The sequence below is a fragment of the Periophthalmus magnuspinnatus genome, chromosome 13 (genome assembly GCF_009829125.3).
Source record: "Periophthalmus magnuspinnatus isolate fPerMag1 chromosome 13, fPerMag1.2.pri, whole genome shotgun sequence".
NCBI classification, from domain to species: domain Eukaryota; kingdom Metazoa; phylum Chordata; class Actinopteri; order Gobiiformes; family Gobiidae; genus Periophthalmus; species Periophthalmus magnuspinnatus.
Genome location: NC_047138.1, coordinates 4,602,788 through 4,622,394, shown reverse-complemented (window position 1 = coordinate 4,622,394; position 19,607 = coordinate 4,602,788). Strand labels below are relative to the sequence as shown.

Genomic DNA, 19,607 nt, shown 5'->3' with positions numbered 1-19,607 from the left:
CCAATCACTCTCCTATCAGCAATTTTACAGCTAACTCTATAACAAGACATTATTATTTTGTCGATACAGCGAGGTACAGGTGCGCCACATCCAAGGACAAACAAGGGCAGTGCTGTACAGAAAATAGGGGTCAAAGCATCACTGAGGATCAACAAAGTGCTGATTTATAGCCCACTTGATTCCTTCCACTGAGATAAATACATGAGGAGAGTGCAATCATACCTTAGATTTAAAAAAAAATCCAACTACAAACATTACAATTGCGTTATGCCTTATGAACAGGGGCCGGACATTTTGATTTGTGATATTTCTTCGGTCGGATTACGTGTTTTCAATTGACAGGGGCAGCTCGGTGTAAAATAGTGGTCGTGTTGCCATCTGCTTCAGACGCAGCTCCCACCAGGTGACAGGCTAATGTGACAACAAGGTGCCGCGCTTGACCTGAATCTGTCTTTCAAATGCTTTCCTATTGGTCCTTCTAAGTAAATAAAGATATTCCATAGAGTTCAAGTGCATCCAACCTGCAAAGAAATGACGACTTCACTTCGCCGATGCTGCAGCTTCTCACATTCTGCACGACCCAAAGCGTATGGCAAACCCGTATGTATTTTTATTTATTCATAATTTTTTTTCATATATATTTTTTTTTTCAAAGCTGTGAGGAAATAAGTAAGATATCAAACGAACTGAAGCTTATTTCAATCTCAGTCTTTTCAAACCACATGTCTAGACAGGCGTATTATGTAGAAGATGAAAAACTTGAAAACTTTGAAATTGTATACATGCATTAAACTGAATAACCTGGATGAAAAAAAAAAAAAAAAACAGTTAACCGCTGGCTTTCAGGAGACTTCAATAACAGAACCGTTTAGTTGAGATTGAACTGGTAAATGTGTAATTTTAAACTGATGCTGCCTTTAGATAAATGAACAGGGAACTTTGTCGGTAACACAAACCACACAGTAATGCACAACGATATTTTAAGTGAAACAGCTACCACTATTCACACCAAAGATTATCTATACATAGCTAAACTGCTAACCTGCTAGCAAGTGACAGGAAGTGATCATGGGCTCCATCAACCCTGGCTCCAATTCACTTTACATTAAAATTTTCATCCCTTTCTGTGTCATTTTGGTTTTAAAATGTTCGTATTAACCCGCTCGACATGATCCTGGTGTTTTTATTTCGCTATTGTGCCCGTAAATCAAGATATGAACATTAATAACAGACAAATCAGGCGCCTTCTTTCTCCGAGGTTGCTCTAGTAGTCTTAGCAACAGGTTTGATTGACAGCGTTGCTTAGGGCCCGCTCCGTGCTAAACCAGCGAAACCACACAGCAATACAGAACGATATTTTACCTACGATCCTCTATATATAGCTAAACTGCTAACCTGCTAGCCGCTGCGGACAGAAAGTGACAGGAAGTGATCATGGGCTCCATCAACTCTGGCTCCAATTCACTTTACATTGAAATTATCATCCCTCTCTGTGTCATTTTGGCTTTAAAATGTTCATTCCGCATGATCCTGGCATTTTTATTTCGCTGTTGTGCCCGTAAATCAAGATATGAACATTAGTAACAGACAAATCAGGCGCTTTCTTTCCCCGAGGTTGCTCCAGTAGTGTTAGCAACAGGTTTGATTGACAGCGTTGCTAAGGGCCCGCTCCATGCTAAACCAGCGAAACAATGTGGGCGGGAAGGGGCGTTACCTTCATCGTCCTCGCTCCAGATTAGCTTTTTGCTCGCTATGATACTCCAAATTTGGCGCTATAACCGTTAGCCTCGATGAGCTTCATGCGGCCGGAGCTGAACTCGACTGGTTACGTCACACTCCCGTAGTCCACTTCTTCACACAGTCTACGCCACCACCCCATTGATCATTTTAAATATTATAACGCTCTATCTTTCAGTCCGTCTTTCATCGTTTTAATCTAACGTCACGCACACGTTTTGGGTTAAGACTGTAGGTTTAAGGGGGTGGCAAAGCAGGCAGCTTCTTGATTAGGGAGCCAGCTTCCCTCAACTCCCCTCATCTCTCCGACGATACATAATTGCAGTTTATTACCTGTCTCTTATTAAAATGAATTAGCATTTTAATGAGACTTTGCCAGATGGTGGCTTGGTATGCTGAAGGAGAGCGCTGGAAGCCTGTGCCTCCTACAGAATGAAGGCTGTAATCAGAGCTGTTCCTCTCCTTATAGGATTTGGTCAACATGTGGTGACAGTATGACGATCACATGCACGTACAAGACTGAGGGTCATCCTGGGACATTTGTGCAAACACGGATGGTCGATTCAAGTCAGCGAGTCTTCAGGTAAAAGCCGGAGCAAAATGACATGCTTTTTTTTACGGTTAAATGCTAATTATTAAACTGTAAGTGACAATGATAGATGAAAAATGAACCAGGTGTTTACAACTCGCTATCTGTCTGAAGAGAACAACACTGTATAACATGAATTTATAAGAGACTACTTGATAGACTGCCTGAATATCTCATTTGCTTGTTTAACTTTGATACGAGAACTTTTTATACAAGATCTCGTGATTGTCTACGTCTAAAAACTGGCCACACCAGAAATCAAATGGAAAAAATAAGCTTGTCGTTATTTTCCTTCCCAAAAATAGAATATATTTCAAGGACAAGCAAACTTGTTTTTAATGTTTTACTGTTTTAAATCAGGGCCACATCAACGAAATGGCTGCTCTCTGATGAAACTGTAAGATAAATGTCACTAAATGTAACCAAATGTAATGTAAAATAAATGCAACTACTATTTAATCTTGCTAATTAATCGTTCCTATATTTATTACTTATTCAAATTACAAATAGTGTATATGGATTTGCATAGATATGAAAAAATGGCTGTGTAAATGTGTATTTAATGATAAACTGACATTTTAAGACAAGTCATATCTTTTAATTTATCTTGTCGCGGCCACATAAAATGACATGGCGGGCCACATTTGGACCATGGGCCTTCAGTTTGACACATGTGTTTTAAATGGACTTATGTATTCTATTGTATTCTGTAGTTCTATTTTTCTGTATTTTAAACAGGCCGCCCATGAAAAAGAGTCTGGTACTTGCATTGAGCTCTCCCTGTATGAAAAAAAAGATTAATTAAAAAAAGAAAAAAAGTCCAATCTGACCTTTTTAAAACTTGAAACACATTCAAATACGGGGCTACTGTGATGGTGCATTTCCTGTGTTAATTATAAGCGCTCTCAACCAAAGATTGTCTTAAGTAAATACAAAAATGTGTATGCATAATCCCTAACTTCCACCTCTGCATTAAGTAAGACAAGCTGTTATTGTTTGTCCCTCTGTAAACACGCTTTAGATCAAGGCTGCATGAGGCCGCTGGAATGGGTGGGGAGGATCTTGTCTACCGTGTGGCTCCGAGCAGCAAATGAGGAATATAATTATACAGCTTTATCTCGCCGGTTCAGCCAAGGTTGCAAAGTAGGTGCGCAACTCTCATTGTGTGATCAAGGTATAAACAAGGAGGGGAGGAAGAGGAGGGGAGAAGGAGAGGAGGTGGGTGGCTCTAAACATCAATGCTAGCAGCGGGGGATGTAATCAAAATGCGCAGTGCAATGTTTGGGGTTGTGCGTTTTGAGGAGGTGTTAAGTGAGAACTGGACATTGCAATCTGATTAGACGACGTGTGAGCAGACGTGGAAAAGGCCACGGCCTGCCTCGTGTATCCACTCCCAACAGCTCCAATCGACTCGGAACAAAAGGCTGACATTTAGTTTTTTAGAAAGACTTTTTTGATTTCTTTGTTGATGAAAGGGGATGCTGGTAGCTGCAGGGCAACTATGTCAGCGGTGGAATGACTAGCATGGTAACAATGTGGAGCCACTAATAGAGAGTCTGCTGGGACTGTTTCTATGCAAGGTCTTATTTTGGGAATAGACAAAGATCATAGACATGATTTCAACACAGATTTTCTCTTCACCTGTGGCATCTGCTCGTAGATGAGGCAACAGATGAACCATGTTGCTTTTGCTAGAGGAAAACTATTGGGTCAGAGCGTATTTGAAATTGCGACTGCCCCTTGTTTGCTGTTGTCAGTATCTAAAGAGCCACACAATCAAATCGGTAATTTTGAAACACTGGCACATTTTAAAGACTGATCCAGAATGTGCTCAAATATTCAAAGATCCACCGCTGTTCACGTAGAGAAGAGGCAGAAATCTGAGAGACGCCTTAGTACATTCGGAAACACACCAAACGCTCAAACTCTCATTACCCCTCGTCCTAATGGCCTATTGGATTTTTACCTTACAAACTCTTAGTCCAAAAGGTTTAAATGATGAACTACAGTTTAATGTAATGTTATGATGTTGTTTGGCCTCACTCTGAGCTATGAGGGAGATGCATGTGAAATTGTTGGAGGTGCCATTTGCGTCATTTACTTTTGTTTTTGTTTTTTAATGTCAAATTTGTGGTATATAACTGCTACTTTTTCCGAATGATAATAGTCTTTACAATTTTCTAGCTATCATCCATGCATTTTAACTCACAAAAGATGTTTGTACAGTGAATTATGCACAATTTTCACAATTTTCCAAACGCTAAATGAAGACATAACACGAAAGTATGACCCCCGATTTTTAACATGTGCTCATAACGTGATTCTGTACTATTGACGGGACTTTCGGCTCTTTTATGGGATCCGAATCTTTTGGATCCGTTCATTTCAAAGAGCCGTTCAAAACACAACGTGAGAACTCATTTTAACAACAAACTAATCGCAGAGAGAAATGACCCAAGGCTTTAAATGTGCTGGTTCAAACTGAGAGTGGGATGTGTTTAACCTTTCAAATTATGCATAATCGAAATAAAACAATAATAATCATTTTAAAAATAACTGGTAATATGATGCCAACATGATATGATGCCAGCTCACATTTACATCGCCTGCTCTGCTTATGTGCTGATTCTTGCGCCGGTTCAGTGTTAATCAATATAAAATGCATACAAATCAGAAAGAAAAAGGTTCAGTTCTTGTAAAAAATGAGATCCGGATCCAATCGTTCACGTTAATTTCAAAAGCGCAGACTCGTTCGCTAACGTCACATCACTATTTCATACATTGCTCTTCCTTGGACGACAGTGGCATGTGCATGTGTTTGCCCTTTTGCCCAGACCGGTCGTCGAAGCACTTTAGATGCACTTAAATTCACAGATAATCCCGCCTTTCGACCTAAATCCTCCATAATCACAATAGGTTACTATAGAAAAACTCATGCACTTAAAACACTGACAGCCTTAATGTGTTTGAGAGGCCCTGAGCTCGTTTTCCGCCGTTCTTTCTGTATTTTGTGATCCACGATGCCAACGCACAAGGACACATTTATATCGCAATGACTACAACCTCTATTTTTGGCTTTTTGGCAGACTCGTTTAAGCGCCCGGTTTGCTGCTTTAAAGGGTAGTCGTAATGTAATCAGACTCTATATATAAAATTGTGCGAAGAAAAGTGTCTAAAGTGAACCATTTACACTGTTTCATGCTATATTTTCTTGAACTTTGCCCCAAAAACACCTATACAGCCATCAAATTCAAGAGATAACTGATGTAGGCTGGAACTTTTCAGGCGAATAGTGAAAGATAATACGGTTTTGTCTGAAATGTCCCACAGTACGACATTAAACGTGAACATATCTGACCTTTTTCTAGGCAAGGTCACGTTACCTGCTTGTTCCCATGGAAATGCATTACTCACGACGCTATAAAGTCGAAAATTTCAGCCAAAAAAACTAAACAAAAACAAAAAAAAGCCTCACATCTCCATGGAAACAACCAAGTGGGGGACGCTCGACGAGAAAAGTTAAAAAGTTCACCTTTAAAATAGAAAAATAAATGTCTCGCCAGGTTTGTTGTTTGTGTTGTATTGATTGGATGTACTGATTTCAAAGTGACAGAAAGATCAGCTTAGTTTAAACAAATTCCATCTTGATATGAAAAATACCACATCTTCTATTCCACTTCATTAACTCCCATTTCCTCTCATATACCGTGTCATTGCGAGTTTAAAGAGCAGCAGAATGCTAATTAAGCAGCAACATAAAGGCTGTCCACAAAGAGAACGGGCTGAGAAAAGATCTATAACAAGCCGATGCACAGTGGGACACGGGGCCCTCTCTGTCCCTTCCCTTTATCCAGCTGTGGTAATGGGCTTCTTCTCCACGGGATGCACGAGTACTTCTGCCATTAAAACCAATGTGCATGTCCAACCAAAGTACAGCCAACTCAACCTGTGGATATAATTGTGGAAATTCATGGCATAAATAGTGTCTCTGTATCTGCAGGCAAATTCTGCAACAGTTTCAATTATAACAAGACGGGCAGGTGACTTTCAAGAAGCGGTGTTCACTTTTTAAAACTTGCTTTGCTTCCTGTACTGTAGGTTAAAATGTAGAAAAAGTTGTTAGGGTCAAATCAGGCAACTTGCATGTATTATAAAGTGCTTTTTTATAAATTGCAACCCCTAAAAGTGAAGATGGTGCAGGTTTAAAGTGGCTTAAAGCAGAACGAAGTCACTTTAGCATTAGCGCTTCTCCTACAGGTTGCGTCCTCAGACAAAGGCTTCCTCTGTCTTTTCGTTAGTTGTGCCACGGCTGACACCTCACAAATGAACACAGGACGTTTATTCTTGTAGTGAACTGCGGCCAACGCAAATAAGAGGTGTGTCACTAGCTCGGTTACCTGTGTGCACTGTATATTGAAGTGCCTTTTGAAGCAGTTTGTCTATCCCGAGAACGAAAACAGACTCCCGAGATGAGCAGTGAAACGTCTTCACTCTTAAAACAGATTTAACTTCAGCTTTTACTCTGGATCAGACTCCAAAACAAGTTGCATGCTGTTTTTTTTTCCACTAAGAAACAGTTTCGGGAACCAGCGGACCCTTCAAACACCCTAAAATCACCTTTATAACCACCACAGGGACGTTAAAAGACATTAAATAAATAAAAATGTGACTTAGTTAGTTAGACTTAGTTCTCAAATTTACTTCTAAACTTACTGATGTGAAAAATTCGTTTAGAATCAGGAGAAGATCTCAGTTTATTCTCTGTTTAAACTGAGAGTGGGATGTGTTTAACCTTTCAAATTATGCATAATCAAAATAAAACAATGATATTAATTAAAAAAATAACTGGTAATATGACGCCAAACAGGTTTTTCGTGCATAAAACTCTCATTCACGTCACCTGCTCTGCTCTGGATTTCGAAAGACATTAAATAAATAAAAAAATGTGACTTAGTTCTTAGTTTTTAAATGTGCTTCTTAACTTATTGATGTGAAAAATCAGGTTAGAATCAGGAGAAGATGTTGGAAAGTCCTTTTTAAAAATGTTTAGATTGTAAAAACTGATGGTAAATATTGTCTTTAGGAACATACAAAATGTGAAGTACGTCTTTAAAAGTGTATCAGTGAGAACAACACATCTCAGAAAACCTGTATTCTCCAATTTCAGGACAATTTAAAGACAAGCAGGACACTTTAACCACACCACAGAGAGCAGTATGGGTCATATTGTCTGTATTTCACTGCTCAAAGTCTATAGATGCATATTAAAGTCCCATTTTGAAATAATGTAACTAGAGAAAGCAATATGTATCCATTAGTAACTTAAATACAAACTGTCTTCCCTGCTAGCTGTTTGATTATAATTAAAATAGAAGGATCCCTGGGGAAAAAAAATAAATTCTAATGTCTGTGGTGCAGCGGCATGCAAACCAGTGACACACGAAGAGCGGCAGAGGCGATGACAAATTATAAACACATGTAATTTAAATGAGGCCGTTTAGGAGTGCAGGGATAACTGCGGGGAAGACAAATAAAAACAATCCTTCATGCACGCAGACAGAATATTACAAATACTCAAGGCCAATTCAGCTGCTACTGTATACTAATCATTTTGATAAAGGACTATCCACAGGATTCTCTACGTTTTCAAAACACTTGCAGAAATAAGTAGTTTTTATAGAAACAAGGACTGAGGATCTGCATCAGGTTAAGAAAAAAGATAAGACCAAATCACGACTTTTAATAATACTTAATCCCAGGGCCGGTTCTAGCTTTCAGGGGGCCCTAAGCTGAATTTGTATCTGTGGCCCCCGACAGCGGATGTTTCCTGGTTCATCGATTGGTGATTCACGTTTGACAACATTCTGACTCTGCTCTCATCACCTAGACTGATTATATTTGCGTTTATCTGACCAACATCAGACTGAAAACATCCAGAATGTACACGAATATATAAGATTTTTGAAACTCTAGACATTTTTTCTTTGGTTCTATTGGATTTTAATGTGTTCCAGTTGGCGACAGTGGCTTAAATTAACATTATGTTGGGTCCTTGTGCTGGTCTAAACACAGAGCAGCTCTCACCTCTGCCCGACTCAAAAAAATAAAAAATAAAAATAGCAGCAGCAGATATTTTGCTACGATAGATGTAAAACAAATGTAATTGTTTTAGAGGGATATTTAAGCTGCTGTAAACACACCAGCCCTGTGTTCAGTAAAACTTAATATATTATTTTATTTTCAGTATAAATGTATGGGCTCTTGGGGGGCCCCTGCCGGCCTCAGGGCCCTAAGCAGCTGCTCAATCTGCTTAAAGGCTGAACCGGCCCTGCTAAATCCAGACTACAGAGCTGTCAGGAATCTATAATAAGACACAACTTGACACGTATTGATACAGATTGGTGTGAAATGATACAAAATGATGCTCAAAACTAGATGCTCATTTGAAGAAGTATCGATACTGAAAAACAAAATAATGTAATTGGTAATTTTCTTATTCTAATTTACGATTAAGATCACGTCGAGAATTGTAACTATTATTTTGTGGTGAAATTTTTTTCTTTTTTTTTTACATAATTTGTATAATTAATTGGTATAGATTTTTTCCTATGTATCAAAGTAAAAAAATAAATAAAATAAAAATAAATAAATAAATACATACATACATAAATAAAATAAAATAAAATAAATATAAATACATACATAAATAAATAAAATAAAAATAAATAAATAAATAAAAGACAAAAGTAGCTGTTCTAAATCAAAGTGTAGCCCATCATCCCTGGAAGGCTGATAGCAACGAGTATCTCTCTTTCTCTCTCTCTTCGACCACCAAACACTTTCACAAAGGCGGGCTAAGTGTCTTGCCCAAGGATGCAACATCTATACGAATTGACTACTACATTTGAACCGCTAATCTTCTAAGCATAGATCTCTACCCCCGGAGCCAAAATCGGAAAGCAAACTCCCACCACATGCCAGTAAAGCTCGTTCCTTCTCCGCTGTTTGAGCACTGCCTAGCTACAAGACAAAACGTAAACAAAAGCAGACAGTTTCCGAGTCAGATGAAATGCGCAATTTGACCTCTGGAGAAACAAGCTACCCTTCAACTGCTGCGTTTGCACTTCCAGTTTCAACTCTGACAATCAGATTCACCTCTGGGTAAGAAATTACTTCACAATCCTCAAGTGACTCAGAGGAGAAGAGCTGATCGTCAATAATTCAGGGAAAAAAGCATGAAACGGAGGACGGCTTTAGAATGTAAAGTGTTCAAGTGCCAAACGGACTGTGTGGAAATTAAAGAACGTGAAACATGTGATTTGAATGTAGCTGGACTGCGGCATGGGTCCACTTTATATATTTATATCCATTTGTTCTCTTGTTCAAACATGCTCCTTCAAAGTGTGTGAAAGGCAGATGGAAATAAACTGTGGAGGGGTTTATTATGTATTCTGTTTACACATTTAGGATCCCAGCGTGGATTGCTTTGAACAGAATTCAAGACAAAAAGAATTATTTGCCTTCAGCCTCTTCTGCCATAATTCCGACTCCAGTCTTGGCTGAGGAGGCAGGGTTTTTCGCAGTTCATAGAAAGTCATGGTTGTGATCTTGTGCTGCAGGGAACATGCTTTGCCATTCTCTCTGATATGCAAAGCTAATGTGTGAATTTGGAGGAAAAAAAAATGTTTGCTATCCTGGATCTATCCCTGGATCAGTGGGGATGATGCGTACAGGCTTTTGTTGGTTTTCCAAATGCATAATAATAATAAAAATAATAATAATACTACAAGGAGAAAGAAATTGGTACTGTCTTCTTGGCATCTTTAAACATATTTTTAAGGTTTCACAGCTTAAAAATGGACATTGGGGAGAATATAGTATGTGTAAATGTCATAATACAGTTGTAAATGTAGAATATAGTTTAAAAACACAAACTACAATGAATAAATGGAAGAATTATACACTTAAGTACTTAGTTTGTATCAATAATGAGTCATAGAAGTTGTGTTTTCTTGTCTCTACAGCTCAAATCTTTTCGTAGTATAGAAAAAAAAGTATGCGCGATAAGTACTGAGCCCTAAAAATATGATTCCATCTAAAATACATCGAACCATTAAGTCGTTAGAGTAATTATCACGACAGACCTACTTGTACTTCTTTGTTCTTCTTTGTACTTCTACTTCTGTTACCTCAATTAACTTGGTCCCTCACCGTGGCGGCTATTCATTAGTCAGTCTCCGAATAGCAAGCGGGTTATGACAAGTACAAATGCAATAAAAGTACATTTCCTCTCTTAATGGAACATGCAGATCTTTCAAAGGATGGATGTTGATATCTGTTTGATGCATTGGCAAACGAAAAAGAGCTTTGTTGTGGCCTCTTAGTTGAGTTATAAACCATTTGCAATTTCAGGACCAAAGATATCAAAGTTTCTGAGAGCACAACTCGATAAAGATGCTGTCACAAAGTTTTAATGTAAGGTAGATTTTATACAGGAATAAGTACCACGGGGTTTTAAGGACTGATCAGAACTTAAAGAAGTCCATTTTTACTGTTTTTAAAGTATTATAAAGTTGAGTTTGTAAGCACTTTTTACAACTTTCCACCAGAGTGAAGCTTTGCAAACAGCTAGGACGCTAACATTTCCAGATTTGGGACTGTTAGCCCACGCTGTTCTCCTTTTAAACCAGAAAAGAGCACTAAATTCCTATGTAATCAACTTTACGCCAAGGCCCTGCTGCCGGATACACATTTTTTGAAATACTGTCTTTCCACGGATGTCTAGTTGATGGGAGTTTGGATGAAAAAGTCACAAACTTCACACATTTCCTATAGACTGTGTCAGCTTTTACCGAGTACACTATAGCACCGGGCTGACTGCTGTGACAAATGGCTTGCTTCTTGCTACCACTGACCCAAGACCTCTAGATCCACTTTTGTATGTGCATCTATTTGACCACACTGTCAGAGTGCACTGCATCCAGAACTTGTTTGTCACTGAATTTATTAATAAAATACATCTGCTACAACCACAGCTTACCATTGACAGTCAGTGAAACCTCCTTCTCGCCCGCTCCGACTCTTGGGACCACAGCGCGACATACATATTTCCCAGCATCCTCTTGTCTCACAGACTTCAATGTCAGGAGGTTCTCGTTACTCAAAACCTACAGCAAAAAAAGGAAAAAAAAAAGAGTCGGAGCTCATCAAAGGGAATGAGAGCAAAGTCACCTCTGCATTTGCGATAACAACACGGCAGCTCCCAGGCACGAGCAGAGGTAGCACCATTTAATAACTTAAAGGGCACCTCTTCTCAATTATTAAAATCCAATTTGGGGTTGAGCTCAGAAGTGAAAAGAGGGTTGGCTTTGGCCTTTGGTTCTGACAAAAGCAAGGTGGGAATGGTCTGAATTTGAAGATCAAAATAACAGACGTAGGTCGCAGTGAGGCATATATAAAACTGTATTTTATGCCAAGTCAAGGACTTTTGATATTTTAGAACATTTAATTTATTTCACAAGTTCAGTTTAAAGTGAAAGATTTAATAGATTTGGTATAGTGTGTGGTGTCCATGGAAACAACTCAAATACAAAATGTTTGCTAAAGTTCCAGTAAAAGAAACTCACCACGCCGGAGCCTCTCTTCATCCACACGATGGTGAGAGAAGGGTTTCCTGTCCACGCACAGTTGAACACGGCGTCGGAGCCCAGGTCCACCTGTAACGACTGAGGCTCTGCAGCCATGCGTGGACCAACTGTTGAAATAAACATAATTAACACTCCATGATTCATTGATAATTAAGCTCCCACTGAGCTGGCAGCACCAGTTGCGGCCGAGACACAAAATATAAAAGACAGCTAATCCATAATCATTTGCAGTCATGCTGCTGGCATAACTCAAAGTACGCAAAAGAGACATGAGCTCGCCCACTCACAGTAGACGTCCACGTTACGACTGATGTTGGTGTGGCCCAGTGCGTTGGTTACTTCGCAGGAGACCGGTTCCGTGAAGAAGGAATGATCCACAATAACTTCATATGTGTCTCCAGAAACCTCTTTAATTATACTGCCGCCTTTGGCCCACCTGGAGAGCACATTAGACACAGGGAGAAAAAGGGGGAAAGGGAGGAGAAGGCATTACGACAGGTTCTCACCACCTTTGTGTCAATAGTCTTCTTTTATGTGAATAAATCATCATTCTGGGGCAGGTATGGAGGTGCTAGCTTCAGCATATTTTGGTGGCAGCCCTCCATGCTGTGACAAGCTTCCTGGCAACTCCAGAGGCAGACAGCGCCTTGCTCATTATGGCGAGCGAGTGGTGAGTGCAGTTCTTGAGCGCCAGCCGAGAACAAACTAAACAAATCACGCCATGACAAATGAGTGGCTCTTTCACCTTTTGAAGCTGCAGCCTGAGATGCTCTGTAATACACCCAACGTCTGACGTTCATAAATTGACATGGGACGCTGTAAGAACACCTGTTTGTGTTTTGTGACTGATGGCTCTAGCATAACGACACGACGCCACCATTCCCAACGTGTTTTTCTTTTTTTTTTTGTCCTATTTTGATGATGTCACAGCACTTTGCATGTGTGGATGGATCTCCACAGCTGTAACAGACAAGGCCCATTTATAAAACTAAAGACATCGACTTCCCTGCGTGTCTATTTGGAGGATCCTGACAGCTATGGGACATCCAATGCATCATACATCTAAACACTCTCTTCCTGGCATTGAAAAAAGATGTTGCAGCAAGAAGCAATTGAAAAATGACAGCAAAAGACGAGACTGTCTCAATTTTGACTTTTGCTGGATGTTTTCTACAGGTTCAGACAGCGTAATTGTTTTTCATAACTAACCATGACCCCTTAACTTCATCATTAAGCACTGTTCTAATTGGGATTCACAGGAGTTATTTTGGCTTATGTCTTAGCTAAAACTTGCATTCCCAATTTGTGTGCGACAGGGAGGGAAATGTAGCGGCGCAGAGAAACACCTGTGTTTCCTGAAATATTCAAATTGGGGCAGACTGCTGTTTATGGCCCGTCTGACCTTTACAGAAGTGACTCGGGAGTAGGAGTAGGAGTTGTAAAATGTCTGGGTGCTACTGCGATGGAACAAGACTCACTTTGCTGGTATAGCCTGAGGAAAGATGTCTGCACTTTCCGTCTGCGCACAGTTTAGGAACATTACCCCTGCACAGTATTTAGAGACAAACATTCTGTGACAAAACTTCATTGATTTAAATTGCGTAATGTTTCCTCGTGATGGTTAATCCAGATGGATTATCAAGATTGGCCTGGCTACAACTTGTCTGGACTCAAATATCTGTTGTTCTCTAAGTCGTTTAATCTTGCCAGATACTGAAAAAAGTACATTTATACTATTGTAGTGGCGTAGCATCGAGCTAGAATAAACAACGCAGCTGAAACCCTGCACCCCCGAGTCCTTTTTCTTGTTCTTTGCGCAAATCCGTAATGATACTTGACTCGAAGATCAAATATATTACAGATTATTACAGATTATAATGTTATTCACAACCTACACAACTGCCCATCTTGAGTTACTAAGGCCCAAAGACTCGCTCTGCCACATATGACTGCAACCAAACAAGACATTTAAATTGCTGCCTTCGATGTCTCTATAATGAAGGCTGTGCACGGTATGAAACACTTCCCGCCCACATCGGGGTCTATCTCCTGCTGTAAAAGGTGTAATATGATAAGCGCAGATGCTAGCAGGCGGGTGGAGGTTAAAGCTAGCGGGTTTGGAGGAACCTGACAACATTACGAAGACGAGCGTAGATAGAATATGCTGGTCCGTGGGGAGAATCTGGCTCTTCGCTGCTTTGGGCTTGGGTCTTGTCCAACACTCATGTCTAAACATAACCAACCGGAGGTAACAAAAACACCTGCATACCCGATGGGAGGTCAGGAAAGCGGCGGTGAGCTTAGTCAATAGCTGACTCACTTTGCTGCCATTGTCTGCGATTCACAGACTCGATTCGACCGACGAGTGTGAAGTATATGCGTGAGTCTACGTGTGTGTGTGTGTGTGTGTGAGGAGTTAAACGGATAAACAGGACGTTAATGGAAGCAGGAGTTGAAGGAGAGTGAGAAGATTGGGGTGTGCTGGGGGTTTGTAGGGGGGAGCTTTGTATGCGCCGAATGTGATTAAGCCAATAAAAAGAGTGACAATTAAATTAGGCAGGTATCGGTGCCATCAGCATCCAGGCCCACAGTAAATCAGGCCCCACAGTTATTATCAGCCTGGTTAAGCACAGCATAGTGTGTTCCATTCACACTTACAAGCTTATTGAATGTGATGAGAGAAGTCATTAGCGGAATATATACACTGCCATAATGAGCAGGTTCAAGGATGACATATTGAAAATCACGAATCAAGACGATTTAGACTGACTGACTGAAGTGTTAAGCAATGTTTTGCAATATTTTCCACTGTGGGATCAATCCAAGGACGTTTTGACAAGAATTTGCATTTGATTTTTGGCAGGCATTGGCCAATTTGTGTTATAAATAAAAAAATAAATAAACGTATTGCATATTTCTAAGCACGCATATGATTTTTGAAAGTGTCTAAGCACAGACTGTCAAATGGCAAAGTATTCCTTATGCCATTGCGTCATTTTTGTACTATTATTATTTATATTTGAGTATTACTTTTCTGTTTTCTCTTTGTTAGTGTTTAGTTAGTTTGCGCTGTGTATTTTATCTACTGTAAAACAAAGTAGTATTTGTCTGGATGAGAGGTTTGTGTCAGATTAATGAGGTTTTTTCTGCAATAAAACCAAAGTTGTTAGCAGTTAAAAAGAAAAAAAAAAGACATAAATGCAGTAGATAACAATGCCACTATAAGGTAAACATGTACAAAGAAATATATTACAATTGTAGAATGGTGTAGGAAAATAAATGCATTTCCAGACCTAAGTAAATGACCAAAACAAGACCAGACCCACACAGCATCTTTACCTACAGCTGCATTTCAAAGGAAATCTCTCCGACAGTTTGAGCTTGAATCAAAAACAAACAACTGGAACAAACAATGGAGAGAATCATGCAGGAGGATTGGGTTATTTGTGGCAATACCATAAGGAGCTGGTTCTGTTGTCGCCTGGTGGCTCCGTGCGTAGACGAGGGACCTGATTGGCTTTGTTTATCTTTTCCCCCAAACTCTCTCTTCTCTCTGTTTGTCTCTCTCTTTTATTTCTTCCTCCCTCTCTGTTTTACTCTCTCGTTCACTCTCAGTCTGCCCCCGCCCCCTCCTCTATCCTATTTCTCTCTGGTAGCGTCTAGTTTGGATCAGCGAAATCCCTCCGTCTCCCCATCAGAGTCGGCTGAGTGATGTTTGCCTGTTTTCCAGTTTCTCCGCCATCACAAAGCGCCGCACTTGTCTTGTTCTTATGGCGGGTTTTGATTCACAGTGCAAACAAATGGCCATTACTACTCTTCATTCACTTTTAGCACCTCTTTTATGTGCTCTTCAAAAGTCTCAGCACAACTTTCTAATCCATACTTTGAACTAGCTATCTCTGTATCTCCAAAAATATATGTCTTTCATTCCAACTGGCACATTTTTAAGATTTCATTGAAGCCGCGAGACCAATCCAAAACCTAGCACACAGGCCTTTTTTTTTTACTAGTGCCCTGGCGTCTGTATCTGGAGTATCCATTGAATTGGGTGGCACAGAGTGGAGTAGAGCATGCTGGGAATAGATGACTCTCTTGGGGATAGAAAAAGAGTCCATCTGTCTGAGACTTACCCTGTCCTTGTGCCATATCTGATCTGGGGTAGACACTGAGTATTAGCACTGAATAATGGCCACACACCGCCTGACCAGCTTCCTGCTCTCTGCTGTGATATGGCTCTCTGGAGGAGGAGCAGGGGGGAGTGCGAGGGCTTCATTCCTAGTGGAAAAGCTCCCTCCAAAGCCCTGAACTCCAATGGTCCATGGGAGCACTGGGGCTCTTGTATAAATTGCAGATAAATCTTAACATGCCTTATAAAGCTTAATAATGGGTAGCGAGGGTAACCTTGGGATATTGGACGTTATTGTGTCGCAGAATATTTAAACCTATAGTCGACGACAAAAGAAGGGAACCTAGATTGCGATGCTGTGATATTGTGATATTCTGTTTGTGTTTGTCCAGTGAGCAGAAGGTTGGAGGTTCGAATCCCGCTCGTGACTTAACCCATCTCACTTTGAAGGAGGAAAAGTGGCGCGATATAAAAATGTGACCGTTTACCAACAGGGAAGGGACAAGAACTGTTTTCCCTATTTCCACATTTTTCCCCATTGTATTTTCCTATGAAGTCCCATTCATAGATTTGAAGCGGATCATTTGAACCACAGTATTACAACACGAGTCTGCGTTTAACATTTTAGCGTCTCCCATCCGTATTAAATATTATTGGCCTATAGAAAGCTTTGAGGTCGTCTGAATCCCTGCAATAAAGGCAAACGAAATGGAACAAATATATTACGCCGCAGGTAAAGTGGCAGTTCTACCCTCTCTTAGCTCCCATTTGGACAACCTTATTTCATTCTGCACTCTGTCAAAGTAACCGAAAAAGTCATCTCGAAGTGCCATTGCGTCTTAGCTCCTTGAAACCCCAGGGAGGGAGTCTGATTGTAGCATTGATCCAGTCTCATAACAATAGAGGTGAAATCCCCTCCGCCATAGACGTCCTGTCTGCGCCGCGCGCCCACACAATCAAATACAAACCTTGTTTTCCACAATATCACTGCGCGCCCTCCTCCTCTTTCTCCTCTTTCAAAAGGGCAGAATCCATCAGAAAAGGCTACATCTCTGTTTGGCCACCAGCGAGTCTGTACTACATCCATTTCATTTCCCAGTGCTGAAGGAATCGGAGCCACCCAATCCCATTTCTTATTGATTTCACACCATTTAATTTTTCACTTGTCGTTTTCATGAAAGTCTGAAATAAAAAAAACACTTCAACCAACACTTGACGTGACTCTAGTTTGATCTCGTTCTGTATATTTGTATCTTGTATTTCATTTTGCATCACGCCAAATGACATTGTTAAAGACAGTACTTTTATTAAACCTTCTACCGATATACTTCATATAGTAAACACTTAAATAACGCACTGAAATAATGAAATCGTAGTAAGCGCTGATTATTCCACACCAAGAAAACCGCACAGAACGTGGCGGCGTGAACATTTCCTCAAAGTAAAGAATGTAAAGGCAATAATTCAATGATGTCAAGAGACTTTTTTTGTCATTGTTAGGAAAGACAATCCATCTTTGAGCAGGAATGGAGGCTTAGACATCATTTATCTCCTATTCATAACTCCATCCTCAGACCTAAATCAAAACAATAGAGCTAGCCGTTATGCTAATAGGCGTGAGAGCAGCCATTAGGGGCCCGAACCATTATGCAAGTTATGAGTTAGGCACAGTTCTCACTTTGTCTCGTACAATGGAGCTAACCAACAAATAGAAACTGTAAACAAAGGGTGTAGTTAGCTCCTCCCTTCAGATAGATTCTTCTTTTGCTATGGATCACACCTGAACGACAAAGTAAAATAATGTATTGCACGGTAAAAAAACGCACCAATGATCGCCTTTGCCGTAATGTTAGTCATGTTTTGTTTATTCTTGATTTTGTTTTCCGTGCATTTCGTTCTCACCTGTACTGCGTGACGGGAGGGTTGGCCTTGGCTGAGCAGTGAAATCGCACCAAGTTGCCCTCCAACACCGGCTGTGGCTCCACTGAGAGGTTGACAAGAGGGAGATCTGAAAAGAGAGGATAGAGTTACGGTTGTGGCGGCCTCCTGCTTTTCCCCGATAGCACACTGCCGACTTTGTGTTTGTGCACCTGAACGCCAAAGAAAATACACAACGTGTCACCTCAGTGGAAAAAAACAACAGTGTGATATTGGAGAGAGTTTGGGGTTTACGCTATTTCCGTCCTCAGGCCCAAATAAAGACAAAGAAAACAACAGGGTGAGACAGTAGATGTGAGAGACCTGAATGATTATGATAAGTATGACTCACAGTGCACACTTAACGTAGCTTATTAGACCTCACTCACAAACAGAAACTGCAAACAAACTGGTGCGTTAGTTTCAGTGTAGCTCCTCCCCTCAGACGGATATAAGGCAGTGTCCCACCCACTCACTCTCAATGGACAAAAGATCCCCTCTGTTTCATGAAACTGGAGAAAATAAGGCACTCTGATTCTAAATGTACTGAAATCTGGTTACATTTTTTTAGATTCGGACTCTTTTTTAGTCTTTGACACTGGAGATAACCCCATGAACTGTCTTTTATTTCATATACTCTTGGATTTATAGTTGTTGATCTAACTGTGCTTTTGTTTTAGTAGCACATAGTCTTTTATCAGTTATTCTTGTTTTTTGTTTTTTTGTTTTTTGGGTTTTTCAGTCATCTGTTGTTTTTATTTATTTATTTATTTTTTTTTCCATATTAGCCCTGAATACTACACACCAAGATATAAAGCAGTATTCACCAGTAATCTGACCAGAACTGAAAAACCGGGCTCGATAATTTGATGGTTTCTCTTTTTCCCACTGGGTTTTTTGTGTTTTTCCTCGCCGAGAAGGAGGGTCTAAGGACAGGGGGCGCTCTGGGACAGTTCTCCATTTGCTTGTCAGTTTCTGTTTCATTCTTGATTTTCTAACTTTCCTTTGGTTCAATCATTTCTCATGTTCAGCCCTAAAAGGCGACTGCTGTTGTCATTTTAAATTAAACTGAATTGAAACTGACCTTGTTGTCCAGTTGTCAGATTTGAATTTTTCTTTAACTATTTTATTTTGACAGTTTATGTTAGTCTAACCTGTTGTGTAAGCAAATATTAAAAGCCCAGGTGCTGCTGTGACATCTCCTCACAGTTGCCGCACAGTTTCGTACTAAATAATCTGTAATTACTCCAACAATTTGCAAATGCTTTTTTAGCCTTTTCGTCAAGCACCTGGGGGTCTGACACTGTATCACAACTGTAGCTTTGTGTCCCGTTCTCACAGGTGGAGCACAACACGTTCTATTTTGATCTTAGTCAATTTATTCACGTTAATAGATGAGAATCAGAGCTAAACTTGACTTAATAATTAGTCTCTGTAAATAGCAATTTGTAGAAAGTGCATTGTGGAATGTGGTATCATTAAAACAAAGCAGTAGCTTCGTGGTACAGAGCAATTAAACCAGTTCTCCAAATAACAATGTGCATTATGCAAATTGAATAAACAACTTAATTCATCCTAATTGACAAAGGTG

The 19,607-nt window shown here is 40.0% G+C and overlaps 1 protein-coding gene across 1 annotated transcript in view; it reads right to left on the bottom strand.

The window, feature by feature from the left end:
- The window catches only part of kirrel3b (kirre like nephrin family adhesion molecule 3b), a 70,213-nt gene that overhangs the window by 12,626 nt on the left and 37,980 nt on the right, over positions 1-19,607 (bottom strand). Inside the window, exons 5-8 of the mRNA XM_033977531.2 lie at positions 18,002-18,107; positions 12,261-12,409; positions 11,953-12,080; positions 11,367-11,493 (exon numbers count right to left, since the gene is read on the bottom strand). Coding sequence (XP_033833422.2) covers positions 11,367-11,493; positions 11,953-12,080; positions 12,261-12,409; positions 18,002-18,107 — 510 coding nt within the window. The remainder of the gene's footprint in view (positions 1-11,366; positions 11,494-11,952; positions 12,081-12,260; positions 12,410-18,001; positions 18,108-19,607) is intronic.